The sequence below is a fragment of the Loxodonta africana genome, chromosome 1, assembly GCF_030014295.1.
Source record: "Loxodonta africana isolate mLoxAfr1 chromosome 1, mLoxAfr1.hap2, whole genome shotgun sequence".
In the NCBI taxonomy this organism is placed as follows: domain Eukaryota; kingdom Metazoa; phylum Chordata; class Mammalia; order Proboscidea; family Elephantidae; genus Loxodonta; species Loxodonta africana.
The window spans coordinates 19,256,077-19,279,590 of record NC_087342.1 but is presented as its reverse complement, the minus strand read 5'-3'; the positions used below and the strand labels follow the sequence as shown (position 1 = coordinate 19,279,590).

At 44.5% G+C, this 23,514-nt stretch overlaps 1 protein-coding gene across 1 annotated transcript; it reads right to left on the bottom strand.

Moving 5' to 3' along the window:
- Nucleotides 1-1,392: 1,392 nt before the first annotated feature.
- On the bottom strand, nucleotides 1,393-20,085 carry APOD (apolipoprotein D). The gene is made up of 5 exons (XM_003412929.4): nucleotides 20,025-20,085; nucleotides 15,522-15,675; nucleotides 8,722-8,843; nucleotides 5,104-5,192; nucleotides 1,393-1,885 (listed from the first exon to the last, which is right to left on the bottom strand). Exons 1-5 carry the CDS (start codon nucleotides 20,066-20,068, stop codon nucleotides 1,650-1,652), a joined length of 645 nt encoding a protein of 214 aa, XP_003412977.2. The 5' UTR covers nucleotides 20,069-20,085; the 3' UTR covers nucleotides 1,393-1,649.
- Between the last annotated feature and the right edge of the window lie 3,429 nt (nucleotides 20,086-23,514).

Genomic DNA, 23,514 nt, shown 5'->3' with positions numbered 1-23,514 from the left:
CTACCTCCAAAAAATCAGCCAGTGAAAACCTTATGGGTCACAGCAGAATATTGTCTGATACAGACACGTCATCAGTAAAGACTAATCGCTAGCAAACGACATTGTGGTCGATAAACCAGAGGGCCAGTGAAAAGGAGGGAAACCCTCAATGAGATGGATTGATGCAATAGCCACAACAATGGACTCAAACATACCAGCGGCCCTGAAGATGGTGCAGGACCAGGCGATGTTTCCGTTGGTTATACATGAGGTCGCCATGAGTTGGAGCCAACTCAGTGGCAGCTAACAACAAACAACAATATTAACTTATTTCCTACCACAGGACTTCAGAAAAGTGCCCTGTGTGTCTGGTGTGGTGGCCAGAGTTGGGGGTAGAACAAGTGAGGGTCTTCTTCATAACCTACTTCCTTATTACTGCCTTTTTGCCCAAAGGTTTTAAGTCTTTTGGAATTTTGAATTGCAAGCTACATTTTGAGGTCGTATTTATTTAGTTAAATGAAAATTGTACAAATTAAGATCCTTGAAATTTTTATAACTTTTAACATAAAGCATTAAAGAGCCTCGAGTACACAAGGACACTAATATTTTGCCTTCATGTTAAAAAAAAAAAAAAAAGGCAGAAAGCTAATCAAGAGGCTTAATTTTGTGTTCATCTCCTAAAACATTCATATATTGTCAATGCTGTGTGGGCTAAGTGGAACTGTGGGTGAGAATTCTGAGGTCTTTGTGATTTTAATAGTCACCCAAGGTGGCTCCTGGCTCCCTGAAGTTGGAGCCCCCACAGGTATGGCAGTACAACACTGTGGTCACCTGTGTCTGGAGGGCTGAGATTAGCTGGGGATCCGGTGGCACCCTCCATGTTCCCCTACCTTTGCACTCATAATTTTGGATTGTAGTTGCATATTTTACTTGTCTGTCTCCCTAACCAGACTTTGAGCTTCTGAGAGGACAGAGATTCTTTTTTAATGCCTGGAATTGCAGTTGAACTTTAGTAAATATCATTTGAAAGAAAGATACACACACAAAAATGATTTTCTTTAAAAAAAAAAAAATCCCCATATTTCCCTCTCATAGATGCTCTTCTTCCTAACACAGACCCCGAGATGGTCCCAGTCTCCAGTCTTACTCCGATGACCCTCTGGTGAGAAAGGGAAAGCTTCAAGGAAACTGCCTGTGGGAGGCTTAAAAACCCCAAACCAATGCTTCCCCCACAAAAGCGTCTACTGCAGGATAGGGGTACCTGGATTCAGGTCGCCCAGAATATGCCTTTGGCTTCAACAGGAACAAGACTGTTACCTTTAAACGAGGACAGTACAGTGCTTCATTTTTTTCAGCACAACTGCTTCAGGATTCCCAAGCATAAGCTTATAATTAAAAACCCACAATAATCAATTCAGAATCTGCTGTGAGCACAGCATGTCAGCAAGTTTATTGTTAGGCTACTAAGGTAACAAGGTGATACACAGCTAAGTGTTTGGGCCAACTTTTTTTGAGTTCCCCTCCAATGGCTTCTGCTGTCCACCTTCTCTTCTGGTATTTGAAATGGGTCATGGATGGTTGGTTGGCTTTCATGGGGGGCTGGGTGGGGTGGGGAAAAGCAAAGCAAAAGAAGTAACATGGAGTGGACCCAGCCTTCCTTCAGAGCCTCATTACAGAAACTCAGGGCAGTTCACCTGGTCTGTGATGGTCATTTTATCGATGGCGATGTCGTTAGAAGTCAGGATATCTTTTAGATAGGTCACTGTTTCTGGAGGGAGAAAAGGGTTTCGTCCCAAGATCCAAACATGATCCATGTGAAAAAGCCAGATGAATGTGGTACAGGAGTACACGAGGGCATAGTTCTCATAGTCCGTGGCCAGGACCCAGTATGGTGCTGATGGCATCACTAAGAACCAGAGGAGGGAGGCATTAAGAGGGACCAGCACAAGAGAAACTTTCATCTCCAGGACTGTGGAAGCCAGGCTCTGGGGTCCTATTTTTTCTAGATCAGTGGTTCTTAGCTCAGATTTCACGCTGGAGTCATTTGGGAGGTTAAAAAATACTGGGACCATCCCTCCCCAGATTCTGATTGTGTGTGATAGGTGCTTTTAAAAGCTCTCTAGTGGTTATAATGTACAGCTCGGGTTAAGAACCATCATCTGGCTCGTCCGTCCCTGATAACAGGTTGGTCTCTGGAAGCCCATCATAACTGGAGTGTTTAACTAGACCCCTTGGATTGAAAGATTGCTCCTGGTACAGTGCACATGGAGGTACCACTTAGCAAAGTGCAGTCAAGAATGTAAGAGCCCAGGCTGTCCTAGGCTGTACCACTTAACTTCCTCCAGAACGTCCCACCTAACTGCCTCCAGAACGTCCCTAAAGAAGGAGGCAGAGCTAATGTTTTGCTTTGTTTTTTTTTTTTTTTTTGCATGACCTTTGAAAATTCATCCACCATTAAGAATGTGGTAAATCAGCGGGTAACAGGTTATAAGCTCTTCCTCCCAACATGCCATGACTCTCCCTTTATTCATGGAATGACATCCGTAAAGTGTTGAAAGCCCAAGATTAAAGGGGCCCTTAAGTGGAGAGGTAGAGGATTTACCCCTCCATCTGGAACCAGAAATTTCCTCAGTCAGCCAGGGTCCAAGCCAATGAAAACTCAGAGCCCAGCTCGTTAACTGGAAGATGCACCAAATGGGACAAAACTAAGCTGATCCCATAAGAACAAAAGATTTAGGCACATGTGCAATCAGGGGTAATTTGCTTTCCTGAGTTTTAAGGATTCTGCTTCCTCCCGTCAAAGATAATCCCTGCCTTTGCCAAGTCATGATCATATCTCGGCATTCAAGAAAAACCAGGAGAAGTGCTGGGACAAAGCACGCTATGTGTGAGTGGCTAGAGCTTTTCTGGGTGTCAAGGACCCAGCTGCTTATCAGGAGGTGGTTCGATGACCACCCCCCCAGGACCCTCCTACCTCTGACTTTTGACCTGTTTATAAATACAGAAGGACAGTTGGAGGAAGTCTGGACAGAAGCTTGGACAGACTGCAGGGCCTGGATTGAGTGTTGTTTCTGACTTGCTCTTTCTAGCACTGTTGGTGCCCTGCCTGCCTGCCTCACTCACAAGAGCGTATTTTCATCATACATCTCCTCTCTCTGGATTTTAGCTGCTTTGCATATCCCCCCCAGACTGAGAGCTCTTCAGCCCTGAGAAATTTGGGAAAAATATGTCTCTAGCTCTTCCAGAGCAGCCTGATGCCCTACCCTGCGCATAGCTGGTCATGCATAATTCTGTCTCCTCTCACAGGGTCCAGTTCTCAACAATAGATTTACCAGCTATTTCCTTTTAGTACAGAACACATCCATGTCTCTCTCTTTATTACAAAACTTTAACAACCTGGTGGCGCAGTGCTTAAAAGCCACAGCTGCTAACTGAAAGGTTGGCAGTTTGAATCCACCAGCCACTCCTTGGAAACCCTATGGGGGCTGTTCTGCTCTGTCCTATAGGGTCACTATGAGTCGGAATTGATTTGAAGGCAATAGGTTTGGGTTTTCCTTTTTTTGGATTGCTTATGGAAGAAACTTCAAACTCTCTAAGATGACATTCAGGACCTTCCAGCCTTATCTCCCACTCCATGTACCCTCTATGATTTAGGCTTCTTTCTCCAGGCTTTTTCTCATGCTGTTCGCTCCACTTGGAATGTTCTTTCTTGTAATCTCCCATATACCCTACAAGACCCAATGCAAACATCTGATCCCTCCAACCAGAATAAATCTCTCCTTCCTCCACTTCCCCAGCCAACAGCTCATGTCTCTCTTTTAGCTTCTGTCACAGGTTCCCTTACAAAGGTTGTGCACGTAGTATCTGACCTGCACTTCCATCTCCATCCCCGATCAGTGTTATGGGACAAATAATCAAGGGTTTGGAGACCTAGGTTTTAGTCCCAGTTCTGCCCCAAATTAGTTCATGGACCTTGTGTACGTCACCCAGCCTTCCTGTGCTTCAACTTCCTCCCCTGTAGAAATAACAAGTGAAAGCAGTGTTTACAAACCCCTTCACAGTTTACAGAGCATGTGTGACCTACTTCATCTGCACAAAGCAGAGCAGTTACCCCTGACTTCTCGATGTGAAGTTAGTCATTTAAGAGTCATGTGTGGGAGGAACTCTTTTCTCCTTCTCTAAAATGAGACCTGCTCCTCTGCCCCCACTTGAGGGACTTGATGGTAGTGGTGATTGGGGGCAGAAGGAGCCATTTCTGTGACTTCGGTGTCTGCCCACAGGTGGGGAGAAGCACTTCCAAGCACCTCTGACATGACAAAGCCTCATAGTTCTGAGCCGAGCCTCTCAGTGTATCTATAAAGCCAAAACAAAGCCCTTTGCTGTCAAGTTGATTCCGCCTTGTAGCAACGCTACAGGACAGTAGAACTGTCTTATAGGGTTTCCAAGGAGAGACTGGTGGATTCGAACTGCCGACCTTTTGGTTAGCAGGTATAACTCTTAACCACTGCATCACTAGGACTCCAGTTTATCTATAGCAGCAAGAAAACTAATATTTGGATCTTTCTCTGTTGTCCAGATCCATTCCAAAGCTCAGAACTCCCAAGGGCAGATGGTTGTGATTAAATACCTCCCAGGGACCCCAGCAATGTGACTAGAAAGTGGCAGAGCCAGGACCCAAACTTGCTTCACTCTGGCCGTCTCTTGCTGCCAATCTTTTGTACATGCTAGTTGTTCTGCTAACATCTACTAATTTGGGGGCCTCAGTTTTCCTCTGGGACATGTCTTCCCTCTCCCTCATCCCTCCCATCAGGACTGAGTTGGATCTTCTACAGCTCCTGCCCTGTGTACGCCCACCTGGCCTTCCCCTATTGAAACGTTTATTGTAGTTTCATTGTAAACCCTCTGGGTCTTATCAGCATCCATACTGGGATGTAGGCTCCGTAAGGACAGGGGCCATGTCTGTTGTGCTCATCATTGCATTTCCAGTGCATGGCATTAGAAGATGATAGACAAATGATTATGGCCTGAGCGGATGACGCTCAGGTATGACAGGAGCACTCCTACCCAGGGCGCTGGCCTTCAGGGTCCTGTCCCTGAAATCTCCAGAGAGAAGTGGATACTCACACCAGAAAAACTTGACTCCCAGCTTGGCAGGCTCTGTGAGGTTGGCCTGGGTGGCCTCACCTTCAATTTGATTCAGTGTTCCATCAGGTCTGCAATGAGTTAAAAAAAAAAAAAAAAACTGAGCTGAAAGCCAAAAAGCAATGAAAGGCAAGATTTGTGATGCTAAGAGCAGTGGCAGCCAACATTGTGATTTGGGGGAAGAAAGGCTCTTGAAGGCAGGTCAGCCCTGGCTCCATTCCCTGCCGTTACCTTCATGACTGTCTCTGAGATCAAGCAGAGGAAGACAGTCTCAGGGTGATAAGAAGCAACAAAGTGCTCCAGGACTGGGTAATATGCTAGGTCCTTCTTGTACTGTTTTTTGGACTATGTGCCGTGGTCTAAAAGGCCATTCCTGCTTCCAGGTTCCAAAGAGAGAGAGTAAAAGAGAAGGGAACAAACAAAATAACTAAAAAAAAAAATACCTTTTAAAAAAAAAATGAGAAGGGGCCAAAGGAGGGGAAAAAAAACAACTGATTTAAATACTGAAAAGAATGAAACCAAGGGAGTCAAGAGGTCTGCAAGCGTTTCCGCCTCTTTGGGCCCCACTGACTTCCTGTGATGTGGCCTGTCACATGAAGGAGGTTGTATGCCTGAGCTCTGCAGCCCCTTCCAGTTCAACAAGCCTGCGATTACAAGTGGGAGATTTTGAGGTAGGCCAGGCAAAAGCAAGCGGTGAGGACACATTTACCTTATTTCAGTGACTGTCAGGTGTATCCAGATCTCAGAGAGATTATATGTGAAGAAATGTACATCTTACAATTGATGCCATAAATAAAATGGCAGCGTGTTTGAAAATAGACAGTGTCTTGGAATAAAATAGCTTTCACTTATTGAAGGGACCTGGCCTGTTTTTGGATAATTCCTAATGACCCATGACCTGGGGGGCAAGGGGCTTGGGGATGGAGGCAGTGATGGGAGGGTGCTCAGGTATCAGGGTGCTCTTGCTAGGAGCTGGCCTGTGCATCAATCCTGGGGCAGGGGGGTGTGGTGAGGAGCAGGAAAACAAATAGTAGAGCCACAGTGTGTGTTAGGAAGGCAGGAGACTGTGGGTAGTGTGATAGCCATCCTAGAGGCAGACAAGGTAAGGGAGGTTGGGAAATGCACTCATTGTCTGTTTATCACCCTGCTCTCCCACCTGGAACTCACACAGCTCAGGAAGGTGGTCCATTTGTGTTTGCATGCAGTAACTTAGCAACAAACCAGTCTCTTCCTAACAGACTTTTTTTTTCCCCACTATCATTCATGTTTTGCTCCCGAACAGTTTTCAAAACACCAATCCCTGATCGTAAACTCACAACGTGTTCATGGGGAAAACGTATTTGTATTTTCAAGAGTGGCAGCAAATTAACAATAATAGCTAATGTTTGTGAAATGATGATTATATGGGAAACACTGTTCTAAGTGCCTTACTTGTGTTACCTCATTTAATGCTCAGACAACCCTATGGCAGTAGGGTCTGTTATTATTGCTACTTTACAGGTGATGAAGCTGAGGTCTAGAGAATTAGCTAAGAACACATAGGTAGTAAGTGGCAGAGCCAGGGTTTGATGCCAGACAGCCTAACTCCAAAGCCTGAGCCCTTCAGCTTCCAACCCTGTGCCAGCTTTTTTGGCCCTCAAAGGCTCTGACATTGGCTAAGCATATCCCCCTGCTCAGACTTTTTGCAATGCCTTCTGCTCATTCTGAGTCCTCCTGGATGGAGAATGATACCATTTTCCTGAACTAACAAACTGTTTTCCATATGCTCTTGTGTCTTAAACAGGTGCAACCTCAGGGGCACAGCAGCTGGTTTTCTCAGACTAACAATCAGCATATAGTTAGAGAAGACCCCTGGCCAACTCCAGAGAAGAGGTGGGGAATCTCACGGGCTTCAGGGTCTGTGTCATTGGCTGACTCTTGGTCTTAGAGTGGGATAAAATATTTGAAATTAGGTCATTGCAATTTTGAGGGCCTAGAAATCCCTGTGAGACCTACTGTTGTGTCTGTGTCTCAATTCCTGGAGCCCTTCCCAGGCTCTGAAATGACCTGGATTTTTCCTTCAAGGCCTTTAAGATCCTGACTCAGTTTCTATGGTTTATGCAGGCCAGGGAGTCAGCCACTGTGGTGTGGCTCACAGGACGGTTAGTGGGTAATGGGGTGGCCACAGAGAGCTCCCTGAGCCATGAAACTTCTAGGCTAGGTTGTAGCTATTTTCTTAGAGTTGAAAAAAAGGAAAACCTTTCATTCTTAGCAGAAGATAAAAGTCTCCATTCTTTTATATGTCTTCTGTTCTCTTCCCTGTTTTATTTCTCTCTGGGTGAAAATCCCAGCTTCATCATTTATAACTACATGACCCTTAAACAAGTTACTTCAGTTTCCTCATCTATGAAATGGGGTTAACAATAGTGCCTGTCTTAGGGTGTTATGGGGATTATAAATACATATACCAAAACCAGAAAACCAGGCTCACTGCTGTCAAGTCGATTCCGACTCACAGTGACCCTATAGGATGGAGTAGAACTGCCCCAGGGGTTTCCAAGGCTATAAGTCTTTACGGAAGCAGACCGCCACATCTTTCTCCCACAGAACGGCTGGTGGGTTTGAACTGCCAACCCTTCAGTTAGCAGCTGAGTGCTTAACCACTATGCCACCAGAATGCCTAGATAAATATGTATGTATATATATATATTTGCACAACATAGTGCCTTGCACATCAGAAATGCTTGATACATATTAGTTACTGTTGTCCTTGTTGATGTTACCTTCATTGATAGGCGTGTGTAGGAGTTCTTCTAGGGGCTCTTTTTAAGTTTATGTTCGCTTTTCAGAGTGTGAAGTTTTGGATCAAATAATCAATCTGTTAGAAGCCTCACCAATAGAAATGTATAACCAACCAACCAACCCACCCGTGCTATCCAGTCGATTCTGACTCATAGCGACCCTATGGGACAGAGAACTGCCCCATAGAGTTTCCAACGAGTGCCTGTGGATTTGAACTGCCGACCCTTTGGTTAGCAGCCGTAGCACTTAACCACTACGCCATCAGGGTTTCCATAGAAATGTACAGTCCTGTAGAATAGAGTGTGACTATGTGTGTGTTTCATTCTTGCTTGGTAAGAAAAGTTTTCTAATAGTTAAAACCATCCAGAGATGTAATGAGCTCCCAGTTCCTGGAAGTGTTCAAGGCTCGATGTCCTTCTGTCAGTAGACTTTATAGAGGGGCTTCTCTCTTGGTTCAGAGGTCAGACAAGATGGTCCCTCACGTCCTTCTTGCTTTTTGCAGCGAGGACTGGAACGCTGTCAGTTTGGGTTGCAGTTGAATTCCTAAAGCCTCCCACAGGGTCTGGTATACAGTAGGGGCTCAGCCAGTGGTTATGGAAATGAAAAAGTGAACTCTAGTCCCCTTCTCTCCCCTCCCCCATCCCCGGCCCCTCCCAAGTGCCTTCTTCTCAGGACCTGTTGTGAGTAGGCAGGCCACCCAAATCCAGCACCACTCACACACCCCCTGAACTAGTCTGCAAGGACACGCAGTCACTCCAGGTCAGCGCTCTGCAGGCTGCCTCTGGGATGTGCGCAGCCCTTAAAACCACAGCCACTCACCTCACCTCCTGGTTTATCACTTTGATGTTTCCGTTCTCCATTAGCGAGTAGTTGGCTTGGATGCAGCTTCCCTTCTCAAAGGTCACCGGGATCTTCTCAATTTCGTACCATCTTCCCAGATACTGTAGAGACAGCAACAAGCAGAGCAAAACCCTGTGACTCCCTGGGGACCTGCCAGCTCGTCCCCATTGTTGTCTTTGAGAAGCAGAGCCCTTCCCTGGGGAAGCCAGACAGAATGGGCTGCATTGTTCCCAGTGGCAACTGCAGCGAGATATTGATTCAAATGGGAATAAAGTGAATTGGATGTGTGAGCCTTGGGTGAATGCCACATTCTTTTCCTAAAGTGCTCTTTATTTAGACGTGCTTTCAGTATCCTCTCATCTTCAGCCAAAATCTATGTTAAACTCTGAATTCTGTTAAAGGAGGAGGCGGGTCTGGGTGATGTAAGGCGCCTTCCTCCTCAGGCATTTTAGGATTCTACAAGACATCTTCGGATTTTGTGCAAAGTCTGATTATGTTCGCTGTGGGGAGCTAGGATTCCAGGGTTGGTTGAACTCTCCTCAAACGACCTTGCCCAGGAAGTTGGTCACAAAGGCTTTTGGCAGGTGATCAGAAGTTAGAACACCTATGCCATTCTCCCACTGGGTGCTTGCTATCCGTGCATAACTTCAGGTGTACAGAGTCAACTTTAAAGGAAATGTGCAACTGTGCAGGTGAGGGGGGAAACGGCCCTCTCAGACTTCCACAGATACCCTCCTGGAGACCATTCTAATTTACAGCCTCTGTGGAGGGCCATTTGGCCCAGCAGTTTCACTTCTGGGAATGTGTCCTCCTGATACAGAAGATGGTGTGTGTACATGGTTATTCAGCGCAGTGTTATTTGTAATACTAAAAGAGTGGGAACAGCCTAAGTGAGCATTAGTGCGGAACTAGGTAAATAAATGAAGGCACGTGTCATACATCCCCTTTTGAAGGAGTGGTATGAAATTATCTCCAAAAGATACATCGAATGAAAAAAAAAATCCAAGTACAAAATAATGCACATATGATACTATTTTTTTGTGTGAAAATGGAAGAAAAGGTTACCATGTTAGTTTTCTATTGCTATTATAACAAATTACCATAAACCTGGTGGCTTAAAACAATGCATATGTTTATCGTACAGTTCTGTAGGTCAGAAGTCTGACATGGGTCTTGCTGGACTGAAATCAGGATGTCAGCACAATTACGTTCCTTTCTGGAGGCTCTAGGGAGACTCTGTTTCTTTAGAGGCCACCCACATTCCTTGGCTTGTTTTTTTTTTTTTTTTTTTTTAGCCTCCTCCTAGCAATGACAAATCCTCACATTGTTGTCTCCAACTCTTCTTCCATCATCACCTCTCTCTCTGACCACAGCTGGAAAAGGTTCTCTGCTTTTAAAGACTCACATGATGAGATTGGGCCCACCTAGATAAACCAGGGTACTCTCCTCATGCCATGGTCTGTTACTTTACTCACATCTGCAAAGTCACCTTTTCTCCATAAGGTGACAGAATCACAGGTGCTGGGATTAGGATGTGGACATCTTTGGGAGCCATTATTCTGCCTATGTGACACACACATATACATATTCTTATAAGTATAGATCATTTCTGAAAGAAACACAATAAATTGTTTTTACTGGTTGCCACTAGGGAGAGAAACTAGGAGGCTGAGGTACAGAAGTGGAAGGGAAACTTTTCATTGTATACCCTTTTGTGACTTCAGAATTTTGAAGCATGTGAATCTATTTTCCTAGTTAAAAATAAATTGAAATTATTTTGGAAATCTAAATATGCATTTTCTTACTCAGGAAAACAAAATGAAAGAGATGTACTCATCTTTAGAAAGTCAGAACTTGGAAGGAGAGTGTACTGCAAACAAGTGGCAGTATTGGTCACATGACCCTGAGCTCAGATATGTTGTATGCCATGGAGTTGATCTCGGCTTACAGCAGACAGAGTAAGACATAGGAAGAGTAGAAGTGCCCCATAGGGTTTCCTAAGCTGTAATCTCTAGGAGAGCAGATTGTCAGGTCTTTTTTCCTGCCAACCTGCAGGTGGGTTCAAACCACCAACCTTTCAGCTGTCAGCTGAGTGCTTAACCATTGCGCCATCAGGGCTAGCTTGCTTAAATATACTCCCATGCTTAGGACCATACGATTTCCACTTGGTTTTTAAAGTGCAGTTCTCAATTAAAACCCCCGAACTTAACATTCATTTAAGGCACCAAAGAATTAGGGTTAAAGTTCAACTGGTTTCATAACCAAAAAAAATTGATAGGCATCCTCAAAAAACAAAACAGTCCGTTTATATAATGCATTCGAAGTAGTTCCATTAATGTCAAAGTGAGTTTAGCACTCTAAACTCGAGGAAACGTGGCTTTCCCCAAAAAGAGGAAACTCAAAGATAGATGATTAGTTTTATTATCATGCTCACTCATAATCTTTTATTATTTTTGTAAAAGCCTCTTAATCTTTTAGGTTATCTGTATATAGAGAATGCAATGCTTAAATAGAATCCTAAAAAAGGAAGAAGTAAAATTATCTCTATTTGCAGATGGCAGGATTTGTACATTAAAAAAAATACTAAGGAATCCACTACAAAATTATTGGAAGTAATAAATGAGTTCAGTGAGGTTAAAGGATTAAAAAAACACATTGCCATCAAGTCAGTTCTAACTCATGACAACCCCATGTTACAGAGTAGAACTGCTTCATAGGGTTTTCTTGGCTGTAATCTTTACAGAAACAGATGGCCAGGCCTTTCCTTTGTGGTGGTGCTGTGTGGGTACGAGCTGCCAGCTGTAGTAGTTGAGTGCAAATTATTTGTGCCATCCAGGTACCTCAAAGGATAAAAGATCCATATACAAAAATAATTATACTTGTACAATTCTGTTTACAATAGCATCAAAAGAATCAAATACTAAGGAATAAACTCAACAAAACAAGTATAAAACTTACACTGTGAGAACTACAAAATGTTATTGAAAGGGGTTAAAGAAAAGCTAAGTAAATGGAAAGACATCCTGTGTTCATGGATCAGAGGATTTAATGTTAAAATGGCAGTACTCCCTAAATTGATCTACGAATTCAGTATAATCTATCAAAATTCCAGGTTGCTTCTTTGCAGAAATGGATAAGCTGATCCTAAAATTCACAGGGAAATGCAGAGGACCCAGAATAGGCAAAACAGTCTTGAAAAAGAAAAACAAAGTTGGAGAATTCATACTTTGACTTGAAAACTTACTGTTGTTGTTAGGTGCTGTCGAGTCAGTTCCGACTCATAGCCACCCTGTGCACAACAGAATGAAACATTGCCCGGTCCTGTGCCACTTTCACAATTGTTGCTATGCTTGAGTCCATTGTTGCAGCCACTGTATCAGTCCATCTCATTGAGGGTCTTCCTCTTTTTCACTGACACTCTATTTTACCCAGCATGATGCCCTTCTCCAGGGACTGATCCTTCCTGATAACATGTCCAAAGTGTGTTGAGACATGTCTTGCCGTCCTTGCTTCTCAGGAGCATTCTGGTTATACTTCCTCCAAGCCAAAACTTACTAGAAAGCTCTAATAAGCAAGACTGTGTGGTACTGCGGTAAGGATAGACATAGAGGTCAGTGGAATGGAACTGAGAGTGCAGGAATAAACTCACAGTTAACGGCTGATTGATTTTCCACGAGGGTGCCAAGGCTATTCAGTGGCTGCGGAGAAACTGGAATGCTTATATGTTGCTGAAGGAAATGCAAAATGATGCAGTTATTTTGGGAAACAGTTTAGCTGTTTCTCCAAAGGTTGAACATGGAGTTTCCATATGACCTCGCAGTTTCAGTCCCGGTATGTACCCAAGAAAAGGTCCCTGGGTGCTGCAAAGAGGTTGTTCTTGGCTACTAACTAAAAGGGTGTGAACCCACCCAGCATCACCATGGAAGAAGGGCCTGGATATCTGCTTCTGTGAAGATTGCTGCTGTTGTGAGCTGTCAAAGTTGATTCTGACTCAAAGCGACCCTATAGGACAGAGTAGAACTGCCCACAGGGTTGCACAGGTTTTAATCTTTATGGGAGCAGATTTCCAGGTCTTTTCTCTCACAGAGCAGCTGGTAGGTTTGAACTGCCGACCTTTCTGTCAGCACCCAAGCATTTAACCATTGTGCCAACAGGGCTCCTTTCTGTAAAGGTTACAGCCAAGAAAACCCTGTGAAGCTTAGTTCTATTTTGAAGCACATTGGGTCACCAGGTGTCAGAAATGACTCCATGGCAACGGGCATATACCCAAGAGAACTGAAAATATATATTCACAAAACAGCTTGTATATGAATGTTCCTAGCAGCCTTGTTCATAATAGTCAAAACAGTGAAAACAACCCAAATCATGAGTGGATAAATAAAATGTGATATCACCCCTACGATAGAATATTATTGGGCAATAAAAAGGAATGAAGTAGTGGTATGTGCTACTACGTGGATGAGTCTTGAAACCATTGTGCTTAATGAAAGATGAGGGTACGGGACCTGGCAATGTTTCATTCTGTCGTACCTAGGGTTGCTGTGAGTATGAACCCACTCGATGGCACCTAACCACAACAACAAGAAGTGAATGAAGTCAGTTGCAAAAAACCACATATTGTAGATTCCATCCGACCCATTGCCATTGAGTCAATTCCGACTCATAGCAACTCTATAAAATGTCCCAAATAGGCAAATCTATAGAGACAAAAAATAGATTATTGTCAGCCTAGGGCCGAGAGGGTTGGTGGAAATGGGGAGTGACTGTTAATAGGTGTGTTGGGTTTCTTTTTGAGGCAGTTAAAATGTTATAAACTGGATTGTGGTGATGGTTGTGTAATTCTGTGAATATTCTAGAAGCCACTGAACTGTACACTTTAAATGGGTGAAGTGTATGATATGTGAATATCTCAATAAAGCTGTTGTCATGGATTGAATCATGTCTCCCAAAAATGTGTGTATCAACTTGGTTAGGCCATGATTCCCAGTATTGTGTGGTTGTAATTTTATGTTGAGAGGATTAGGGTGGGATTGTAACACCACCCTAACTGAGGTCACCGCCTTTATCCAAGGTAAAGGGAGTTTCCCTGGGGTGCAGCCTGCACCACCTTTTATTTCTCAGGAGATAAAAGGAAAGGGAAGCAAGCAGAGAGTTGGAGACCTCCTACCACCAAGAAAGCAGCACCAGGAACAGAGTGCATCCTGTGGACATGGGGTCCCTGCACCTGAGAAGCTCCTCGACCAGGGGAAGATTGAGGACTAGGAACTTCTTCCAGGGCCGACAAAGAGAGAAAGCTTTCCCCTGGAGCCGACGCCCTGAATTTGGACTTGTAACCTACCAGACTGTGAGAATATAAACTTCCCTTTTTTTTGTTGTTGTTAAAGCCATGCACTTGTGGTATTTCTGTTATGGCAGCACTGGATGACTATGGCAGCACTGGATGACTAAGACAGCTGTTATTTTTTAAAATCCTGTTTTAATTCTCATTGGACTTTTATAAATGCATATCAGTTAGAATTTCCAAAGTGCCTTGGGATTATTAACTAAAAAAGAAAATGAAAGTCAAATTCCCCAGATCTTTTCTGTAAAGACTCCTTGTAGTCCACCCGGGTTACTTGAACAAAGAGGTCAACCCTTAAAAAAATGAGTAGAGTAAGTCAGTGTAGACTTCAGTGTACTAGATCTCCCCTTCCCACCTACCTGTGTGAGGTCTCCGCCATATTGATGGTGCTCCTTTCCCGCCCCCCTCAGGCTTCAAGCCCTCTTTCCTCACACCTCCCCCCAGCCCCAACCCCTAAGAAGTCCCAGCACTCATTCATACTGAGGTGTGAGTGACTGATACCAACCTCAGTGTTATTCTTACAAGGGTATTGCTCCTTAAAAGAGATCTAAGCCTTCTACTAAGGAGAGGAGCTCTTAAGGGCGAGATACCAGGCATGAGTCAGCAGCAGTGGGAGCCTTTGAGTCATGTCGTCTAGCAGCTGCCGCCTTTCTTCTGGGCCTGATCCCAGAAGGAAAGACCATATATGGGGGAGCTGGCTATACTGACACCTTTTTAGTGCAAGAAACAAAGCCCCTTGAGGAGCTCTGGCTCCCCCTGGCCCCTGTTGGAGTAACCTTTGAGCATCCCGCATGGCTGGGAAGCCCAGTTTTGAATCCCACTCTGCATGTACTAGCTGTATGATTTGTATAGGTTACAAGCTCTCTGACATTTCAGTTTCTTCGTCTGTACAATGGGGATAATAGCCCTGTGGCAGCTGCTGTTGATGCTGCATCCCCTGGCTCCTCAGCCCACCTCTGGCTTTACCTCCGGCACGGTGCACAGCTCCCACACACACTGCAGCTTCCCACCTCGAGTCCTGGTGTCTCTTTCTTTGCCCAAAGGCCTTGCCAGTGTCACGGGAGCGCCCAGGGCCCCTGCATCTGTCAGCGGGACAATCAGAAGTGCCCTTCTACACGTTCCCTCAGAGATTCCAGCAGGATTGAGCCTCATTGTTCACTGAGTAACCGGCTCGTGACCACACCCTCTGTTGCTTTTCGGCCTTCCCCATCTCACTTTCCCCACATGCCCATTCGTGCTTCCTGGGATCATCTTCAGAAAACTATCTGCTCCCAGTCCTTGGCTCAGAGTCTGCTTTTGGGGCCCCGCAAATAAGACAAATGCCTGCACCACAGACTTGCTGTGATGGGGAAAGGAGAATAGGAACACTGAACTTGGCAGGGGGCTTATTCCAACCAGAGATTATCAAAACAATGGAGAGTTTAGCCTTTTACCACACCTTGTTCACATCAAAATTCTCCTGCACGGGAGGATTCGGGCACTTCCCAGGATGGAACGCCTGTCCCTGTGCCACATCCACGAAGAGGCCAGCCAGGGTGGAAAGCAGCAACAACATCGGCACCATCTTGGGGTCGCGTGGCTGCAGACAGAACCTGGAGTTGGTGAGAACAAAGCACCTGGAGTCGCTCTAAGCCTCCTGCGGATGCGCCAGCACTGGAGAAAGATTTCTGCGCTTGCTGTCCTCAGGCTGTCCACCTGCTTGGCCTCTGAGCCAACCCCTCCCCTCTGGGTCTACCTGAATTGTTAGTTCCCGTGAGCCCTCCCTCTGTGCCCAGGTAGGGCTTGTTCTCTCTCTCCAGAGCCTGATGTACCCTCATTAGAACACTCTGCCTGGTATCAGAGTTCATTGGGTTTATTTTGCTTCTCCTCCCCTGCCCCCGGTTACCCACTTCTCCAAGATGGGCACCCTGTCTGTATCTTCTCTGAGTCACCCACAGAACCTAGCAATGTGAGGCTCCATAGATACTTGTTGCGTGAATAGAAACAACGTAGAGGAATAGGCACAGGAGGGGACTGGAGCTTCCCTGAACTATGAAATGAAAAAAGGCGTATACAACAAACACTGAGTGTTCTGTAGGATCCTGACAAGGGAAATGCCTTCCCTGACATGCCCTCTTCCGATCCTCATCATCCCCCATCTTGCTGGCTGTTCTAAAAACTCAAGAGTGGGCCTGGAACCTTAACAGGGAACAGCATACTGGGGACTCCAGAGTCACGCTGACTGGGTTTGAATTCTGCCACATACGACGTGTGTTGTTGTTAGCTGCTGTTGAGTCATCCCTGGCTCATGGAAACCCCGTATAAAATGAGATCTGACCATTGTGATCCACAGGGTTTTCTCTGGCCGATTTTCAGGAGTGGATCGTCAGGCTTTTCTTCCTAGTCTTTCTTAGTCTGGAAGCTCCACTGAAACCTGTTCAGCATCATAGCATCTGTCACCTCCACTGACAGACTGGTGGTGGCTGCGCTTGGGGAGCCATGGTGAGGACTCAGACTCGGGTCTCCCACAGGGAAGGCGAGAATTCTGCCCCTGAACCACCACCGCCCCTCATACTATGCGTAGCTGTGTCCAGTTTATGCCTTAGTTTTCGTGTCTGTTGAGTAGGAGTAATAATCATACCTAGCTCATGAAGTTCTGTGAGGATTAAATGAGGCCATGTATGGTGAGCACTAAGAGCAGCGCCTGTTACAAAATAAATGCCCAATAAATGCTAGTTTTGTTACCATGAAAAGCAGAAACAAATGACTACGTTTGCTGAATTCCTTTTCTGTTGACCTTCCGTTGGAGTAGTGTTCATAGATGCTGCACTTTGAACCAGAGAAGGACTGGCAGCTGATGTGTGGCGAACGGTGCAGCACGCCTTGAGGAGGGGCAGAGGGGCTGTGGGTGGGAGGCTGAGGCACTGGTGGAAGGTGGCTGTCCTGGCCCCTCTCTGCTTCTGCCACTGACTTGTTTGAGTTTGTTCCCTTCCCTCTGACTCCTTGCCTGTAGCTGCACACAGGAGCTATTTTCAGCTTGTTGCCGTTCTCCCTGTGATGAAGATGACTGAGCCCAGGCAAGCAGAATGTTCTCAGATCCGAGCATTTCAAAGGATGTGTCATAACAGGGATAATTATAACCATTTTATTATGAGTCTCTAAACCTCCAAATAACCTTTAATAATCAATAGCTTTTCTTCTGGAAGTTTTGTTGCCTGGTTTTCAAAAGAACAATTATGTAATGAGTAAAAGCTGCCAGCTGGGCGTGGTAGGGGACAGGGCCAGTTGTTGAGGCCCCCAGACCACCTTCCTTATCTTTGAGTTTCCTTTTCTCAATCAGTTCCTACTGCTATGTAAACAATGCCTGTCTCTTTTTTTGTATAAAAATATGATTTATTTTTGTTGTTGAAATTATACGTAGCAAAACATACACCCACTCAACAGTTTCTACATGTACAATTCAGTGACACTGATTACATTCTTCAAGTTGTGTAATCATTCTCACCCTCCTTTTCCGAGTTGTTGCTTCTCCATTAACATAAACTCACTGCCCCCTGAAGTTTCCTGTCTCATCATTTGAGTTGCTGTTGTCGGTTTGATCCCATATAGATAGATCTTAAAAGAGCACAATGCTAAAGGCAGATCTTTTTTGCTGGTTAAGCTAAACTATTGTTCGATTTTAAGAACAGTTCAAGGAATAGTTTCGGTTTAAGGTTTAAAAATTACCTCACGGCAATAGTTTCAGGAGTTCATCCAGCCTCCATGGCTCCCAAAAGTCTGGATTCCATGAGAATTTGAAATTCTGTTCTGCATTTCCCCCCCTTTTGGTCCGGATTCTTCTGTAGAACCTTTGACCAAACTGAACAACGCCTGCCTTTTAAGCTTTTTTGGGATCATGGCTTTAGAGAAACTCAGCCTATACCCACAAACATTTCAAGAGATTTTTAGAACCACCGGAGATCTACTCTTGGCCCCTCAGTAGGCCCCAAGTTAAGAGCCTTGCCCAGATGATCTAACCTCAAAAGATGGTCAGACATTATGCACATTCTAGTGGGCCCCCAAAACTGAAAGGGATTTTTGAGGTCATCTGTCCAGCCCCTGAGCGGTACAAACAGCTTGTTCTCAACTACTAATCTAAAGATGGGCAGTCTGGACCTACTCAGCAGTGCTGTGGAAGAGAGGCCTGGTGATCTGCTTCTGTAAAGATTACAGCCAGGACAACCCTGTGGAGGAGTTCTACTCTGTAACTCATAGGATCGCCATGAGTTGGAGTCAACCAAGGGCATTGGGTTTGGCTTTTTCATCTAACCCCTTCCTGTCCTCCAGGTCTACAGGTGGGAAGGTGAACCCCTGAGTGGGCAGAGAACTGGGAATCAGGCCCCATCTCCTGTCCCCTAGTCTGCAGTAGCCCTGCACAATGCTTCTTCCTGTACCACTTCTGATTACCCTCTATAACCTGATTAGTCTCAGTTCACCTGTGACAGTGACAACAGAAGTCAGCTCTGCATCTTAGTCTGACAAATGCCTTATTACAGAATGTTCTATCGTGAGCTGAAACATTTTCTTTCGCTCTGTAGGAGGATCCCAGAGCAAGGCTGATTCCCCTGGATTGCATCGCTTCTAAAGATGCCTCCTCAATTACAGTAGTTTTATTCCTGTGTTAGAACTTGTAATAGAGTTGATGCCATTCCTAACTTTTTTCAGTGCCTCTTCCATTCTCACTCACCCAGCACTTTCTGAGCCCCTTCTCAGGGTGAGCACATTACTAATGTAGAGCTGTGCTCTTGGGAAAGCCACGGATTATGTATGACAGATTTTTGCATCCTCTTTTGATACCAATTGGAAGATAGTAAGGAGAGCTGAAGTAATTTCAAATTAATGTTGTTTAAATGTTAAATAATTGAAAAACAATTCTAATAAGGGTATGGTGCATTTGCGCTGTGCAGGGCCCTAACTCTGTAGATTGGGGCTCACACTTATTTCACTTTCCTCTCCTGCCCCAGAAGCCCCGTCTCCAGCGATTTACCACGATCCACGATTTACCACGATCCATGCACATCATCTCCATAACACCTTCCGTGGGAGGTACCTGAGCTGACATTCTCTTTATACTCAGTGAGGCTACTTCCTGGTAAGCTGCCAAGCCAGAATTTACCCCCAGGTCTCCTAAGAGCCTGTGTCATTACCCATACCACCACACTGCTGGGTGTTCAGGACACAGAGGAAAGTAGGACCTAGTCCCTGATCTTAAGAAACTGCAGAGCATCGAGGACTAGATTTTTAGATTTCACACGATCAAACAAAATGCACACCCACAGTTAAATGGGTCTTAAAATCCATTTAGCCATTGATAAAAGTTCTGTAACAGTTGGGGCCAAAAACTGAGACTGCCAAACATGTCTTCTGCAGCTTTTCTCCCTGTACCCTTTATGACCCTCCAGCTATGTAGTTAATGCAGCCTGTTACTGTTTACAGGGAGGGAAGAAAATGCTTTTGTGCATATTGTTAAATACATTTCCTTATTCATGTAATTAATTCTAGTGAAGTTTTCAGTTAATTTTACCCTACTGCATGTTAGATGCCTACTCCCTGAGAATTCAGCTGGTATTGGGGACAATTTTCTCATTGTCTCATTTGTCATGGGGGGTAGAATAGTGCAAGCAGAAGACTTTGGGGTGAGTCAACCCTGGGTTTGCACCCCAACTCTGACACTGTTTGGCAGTCTTGTCTTAGACCTGTGGCTTATTCCACCTGAACTCAGTTTCCTCACCTGAAGAATGGCACTGGTAATACCTGCCTTGTAAGGTGGTTGTGAGGAAAAATGAGACCAAGTCTGAAAAGCTAGTGGCACAAGCCCTCTGTCAGTGGCAGTATTATTTTTAGCCAAAACAGGACAACGGAAAGTCAAGACTGTCTTCATTTTAAGCATTTTGTGTCGTAAATGAAAATTAAACCTACATACCTTTTTTTTATCAAAGTGAGGGCAGTTTCCACCTGCAGAGTCATCCAAGTTGAGATGTCTGTTTTGGTGGCTGGCTTCTCCCAGCTTCCTTTATAAGCTTCATTAGGTCATTGATGGTTAATTTTAATGCATGCCACACCCCCTACAGTTTGGGAAAGCTGGCCTAAAAGCTTAGCTCTGTGGGAAACAAAGATGGGATGTTTTGTCCATCCCCCCACCCCCCAGTTTCCTTCGCAGCTGCTCCCTGAAGAAGAAACAATGAGATACTGTTTGTGTGTGAGAGAGAAAGAAAGACAAAGTGCATTTTTGCTCAAAACATCTTATTTGCTCCATGGATTTTCTCGTTTAATTTCCTTAGTCAGAAGGAACTTTCAGTTCCAGCATGGTGAGTTTGCAATATGTTTTCAAACATCTGGTATTTATTTTTCATTTTTGTGTAAATGAAAAGTCAACAATCCCGTTTCCTGAAATGGATTGCGAACTCCACCCCATGTGGTCCCTGGCCTGGAATGTGACTCAGGCAACAGAACCACAGTTAGGAATCTGAGCCAGCTTTCCATGTGATCCTGAGCAAGGCACCGCTTCTCTGAGCCTCAGTCTCCCGATTGTGAAGTTGTTGTTGTTGCCTCCAAATCAGCTGCAATTCATGGCGGTCTTACGTGTAACAGAATAAAATGTTGCCTGGTCCTGTGCCACCGTCAAGATCTTTGGTATATTTGAGTCCATTGCTCTGGCTACTGTGTCAATCCACCTCATTGAGGGTTTCCCTCTTTTTTGCTGACCCTCTGCTTCACCATCCGTGATATCCTTTTCTAGTGATTGGTTTTTCCTGATGATGAATCATTTCTGCCCCCACCAGAGTATCTCTGTATGGAGAGATACAAGCTCTGTAACAGTTGGGGCCAAAAACTGAGAAGGCCAAATGTGTCTTCTGCAGCTTTTCTCCCTGTACCGTTTATGACCCTCCCAGCTACGGATTTAATGCAGCCTGTTACTGTTTTTTTGTTACTGTTTATAGGGATGGAAGTGGGGGTGAGGGTGGGTGGGGGGTGAGGGGGCTGCCATTTAAACCTATGGACACTTTTAGCTGAAGCCTCATCTCTCTTTGTGGAATGAACAGTGTTGACTCCTTGAGTGGAATTCTATGCCTTTGTGATAGGCAGGAGGTATTTTTAGTGGCATATAGTTAAGACGGTGCCTTCATAAACTTAGATTGCTAAATAAAATTCTTTCTCAAATTTGCAAGCAATAAAGAGAATCTACAGCACTGGGCCTTATAAACACGAAGAGACACAAGAGTAACAACAGTGAATCCTTGACGTACCAAACTTGGAAAGCTCAGAAAAAACTCTTGTTCTGTAGGCCTGAGCTCACTGTACTTGCCTGCAAGGCTTTCCCCTCAGAACTCTGCATGGCTGCTTGTATACCTCATAAAAAAAAAAAAACTGGTGCCATCGAGTCACTTCCGACTCTTGGCGACCACATACCCCTGGTCAAATGGGTCAGGAAGACCTCTCAAAGGCCTTCCTGAAGCTTCAAAAATGGCACTCTTGTCACTTTATCTGCTTCATTATATCTCTCCCTGAAATTAGATCCTTTATATTTTCTTACGTTTTTCCCACTAGGACATAGGCTCCATGAAAGCAGAAAATTTGGCTCATTTACTCACTGCTGCAGGGTCCTTGGGTAACACAAAAGGTTAAATGCTCAGCTACTAACTGAGAGGTTGGAGGTTCAAGTCCACCCGGAAGCACCTCTGAAGAAAGGCCTGGAGATCTACTTCTGAAAAATCAGCCTTGGAAAAAAAGCCTATGGAACACAGTTCTTCTCTGACACACACTGGGCCACCGTGAGTTGGAATCGACTTTATGGCAACTTTTTTTTTTTAACTCACTGTTGTGTGCCCTCCCTGCCTAGAGAGAGTACATATAAGTGGTCAGTAAATATTTGTAAATTACGTAGATGCCGTCCAAAGAGTTTACGGAGTATTCTAAGGTGTACAAAAGGAACCAGGGGTGATATTCAAGACCCTTCTGTTTAAATTGTTTTCCTGCGAAAGCTGTTGTTGGGTGCTGTCTATTTGATTATGACTCATAGCAACTCCATGTGACGGAGTAGAACTGCCCCATAGGATTTCCAAGGCTGTAATCTTTACAGAGCAGATCACCAGGTCTTTATCCTGCAGAGCTATTGAGTGGGCCCAAACCGCCAACCTAACTTGCCCATTGTGCCGCCAGGGCTCCTTTCCTAGGAAAATGCTAGCATATAAGTTCTTGTATCTTCCTTACCCACATCCTATTTGTCATCAAGAATTGCTTGCCCTTGAAGAAATACACAGTTAATCTCTCTTCAGCTTCATAAAAAGAGTATTCTTTCTATTCAAAACAGTTGCACAGTTTTCCCCAAAAGAATGTTGCAAGAGTTTCCAAATGTGTAAGTAGGAGGTGGATACTACTATGTATTTTATCCCTCAGCATTGAGTCACTAACTGTGGGGCTGAAGGTACCATCTAAGAGACTCAGCAGGAGAAAAATCACATTATCTTTCTGAGTCTCAGTGTGTTTTTTTCCTGGTAAATATCGGCAAATGATATAATTTAGGGAAATTGTTTATTTACATGTTTCTGGAATGTAGTGCCAATAACAAGTTCCTAAACATAAAACAAATCAGACCTATGTTTTAAACAAATCTTTATTTTTTTAATCACAAAATAATACACAATCAAAATAGTATCCAAACGTAGAAACCTGCTGCCCTTCAGTCGATTCTGACTGACAGCGCCCCGTAGGGAGGGCTCAGAAAATGTAAGCCCCTTTTTTTGCTTTATAATAGCGCACCCCAGAGATAAGAGTTGTTACGTTTGATTTATTCTGCTGGGTATTTGTGCAGGATCCTAACAGATTAACAATAGTAACAATATCTAGTATTTGAAACTTGCTTTTTTATGTAACAGTGTAGCTCTGCATATGGGTACACATATACCTCCCTCCTCCTCTCACCTGCTGTAAAACCCTGCTTTCACACGACGGTGCATTGCTTTAAGGAGACAGCTTGTGGCTTTACTGGAAAGTGGCTTTTTGGCCTGGTAATCTTCCATCATGGAGGTGATTGCCACAATGGCTTTCACTGTAAGACTCACAGGGAAGATGAAATTATTTTGGTGAACTCTGTGGCAAGAAATAGAGACGTGTTCTACCTTTAAAAAAAAAAAAAAATAGTTTCCTTAATGAAAACCTGTCTACTTGTAAATAAGTGAGTCATTCTGCAACGCCCTTCTAAGGTGATTTTTCTTTTGTCCGTTAAAATAATAGGGGAAACACAGCTGTACTTCTCATGTGAAAACCCAAAGCCAGTGTTCAGTAACATGTATTCACTCTTTGAGACTTGGCTGAAATGTCCCGGTCTCTGGGATGTCTTTCTGGATTCTTAGCCGGCCCCATACAGCGTGGCTTCCTCGCAGCATTGTGTTTCCACACCACGTGTTACTCTG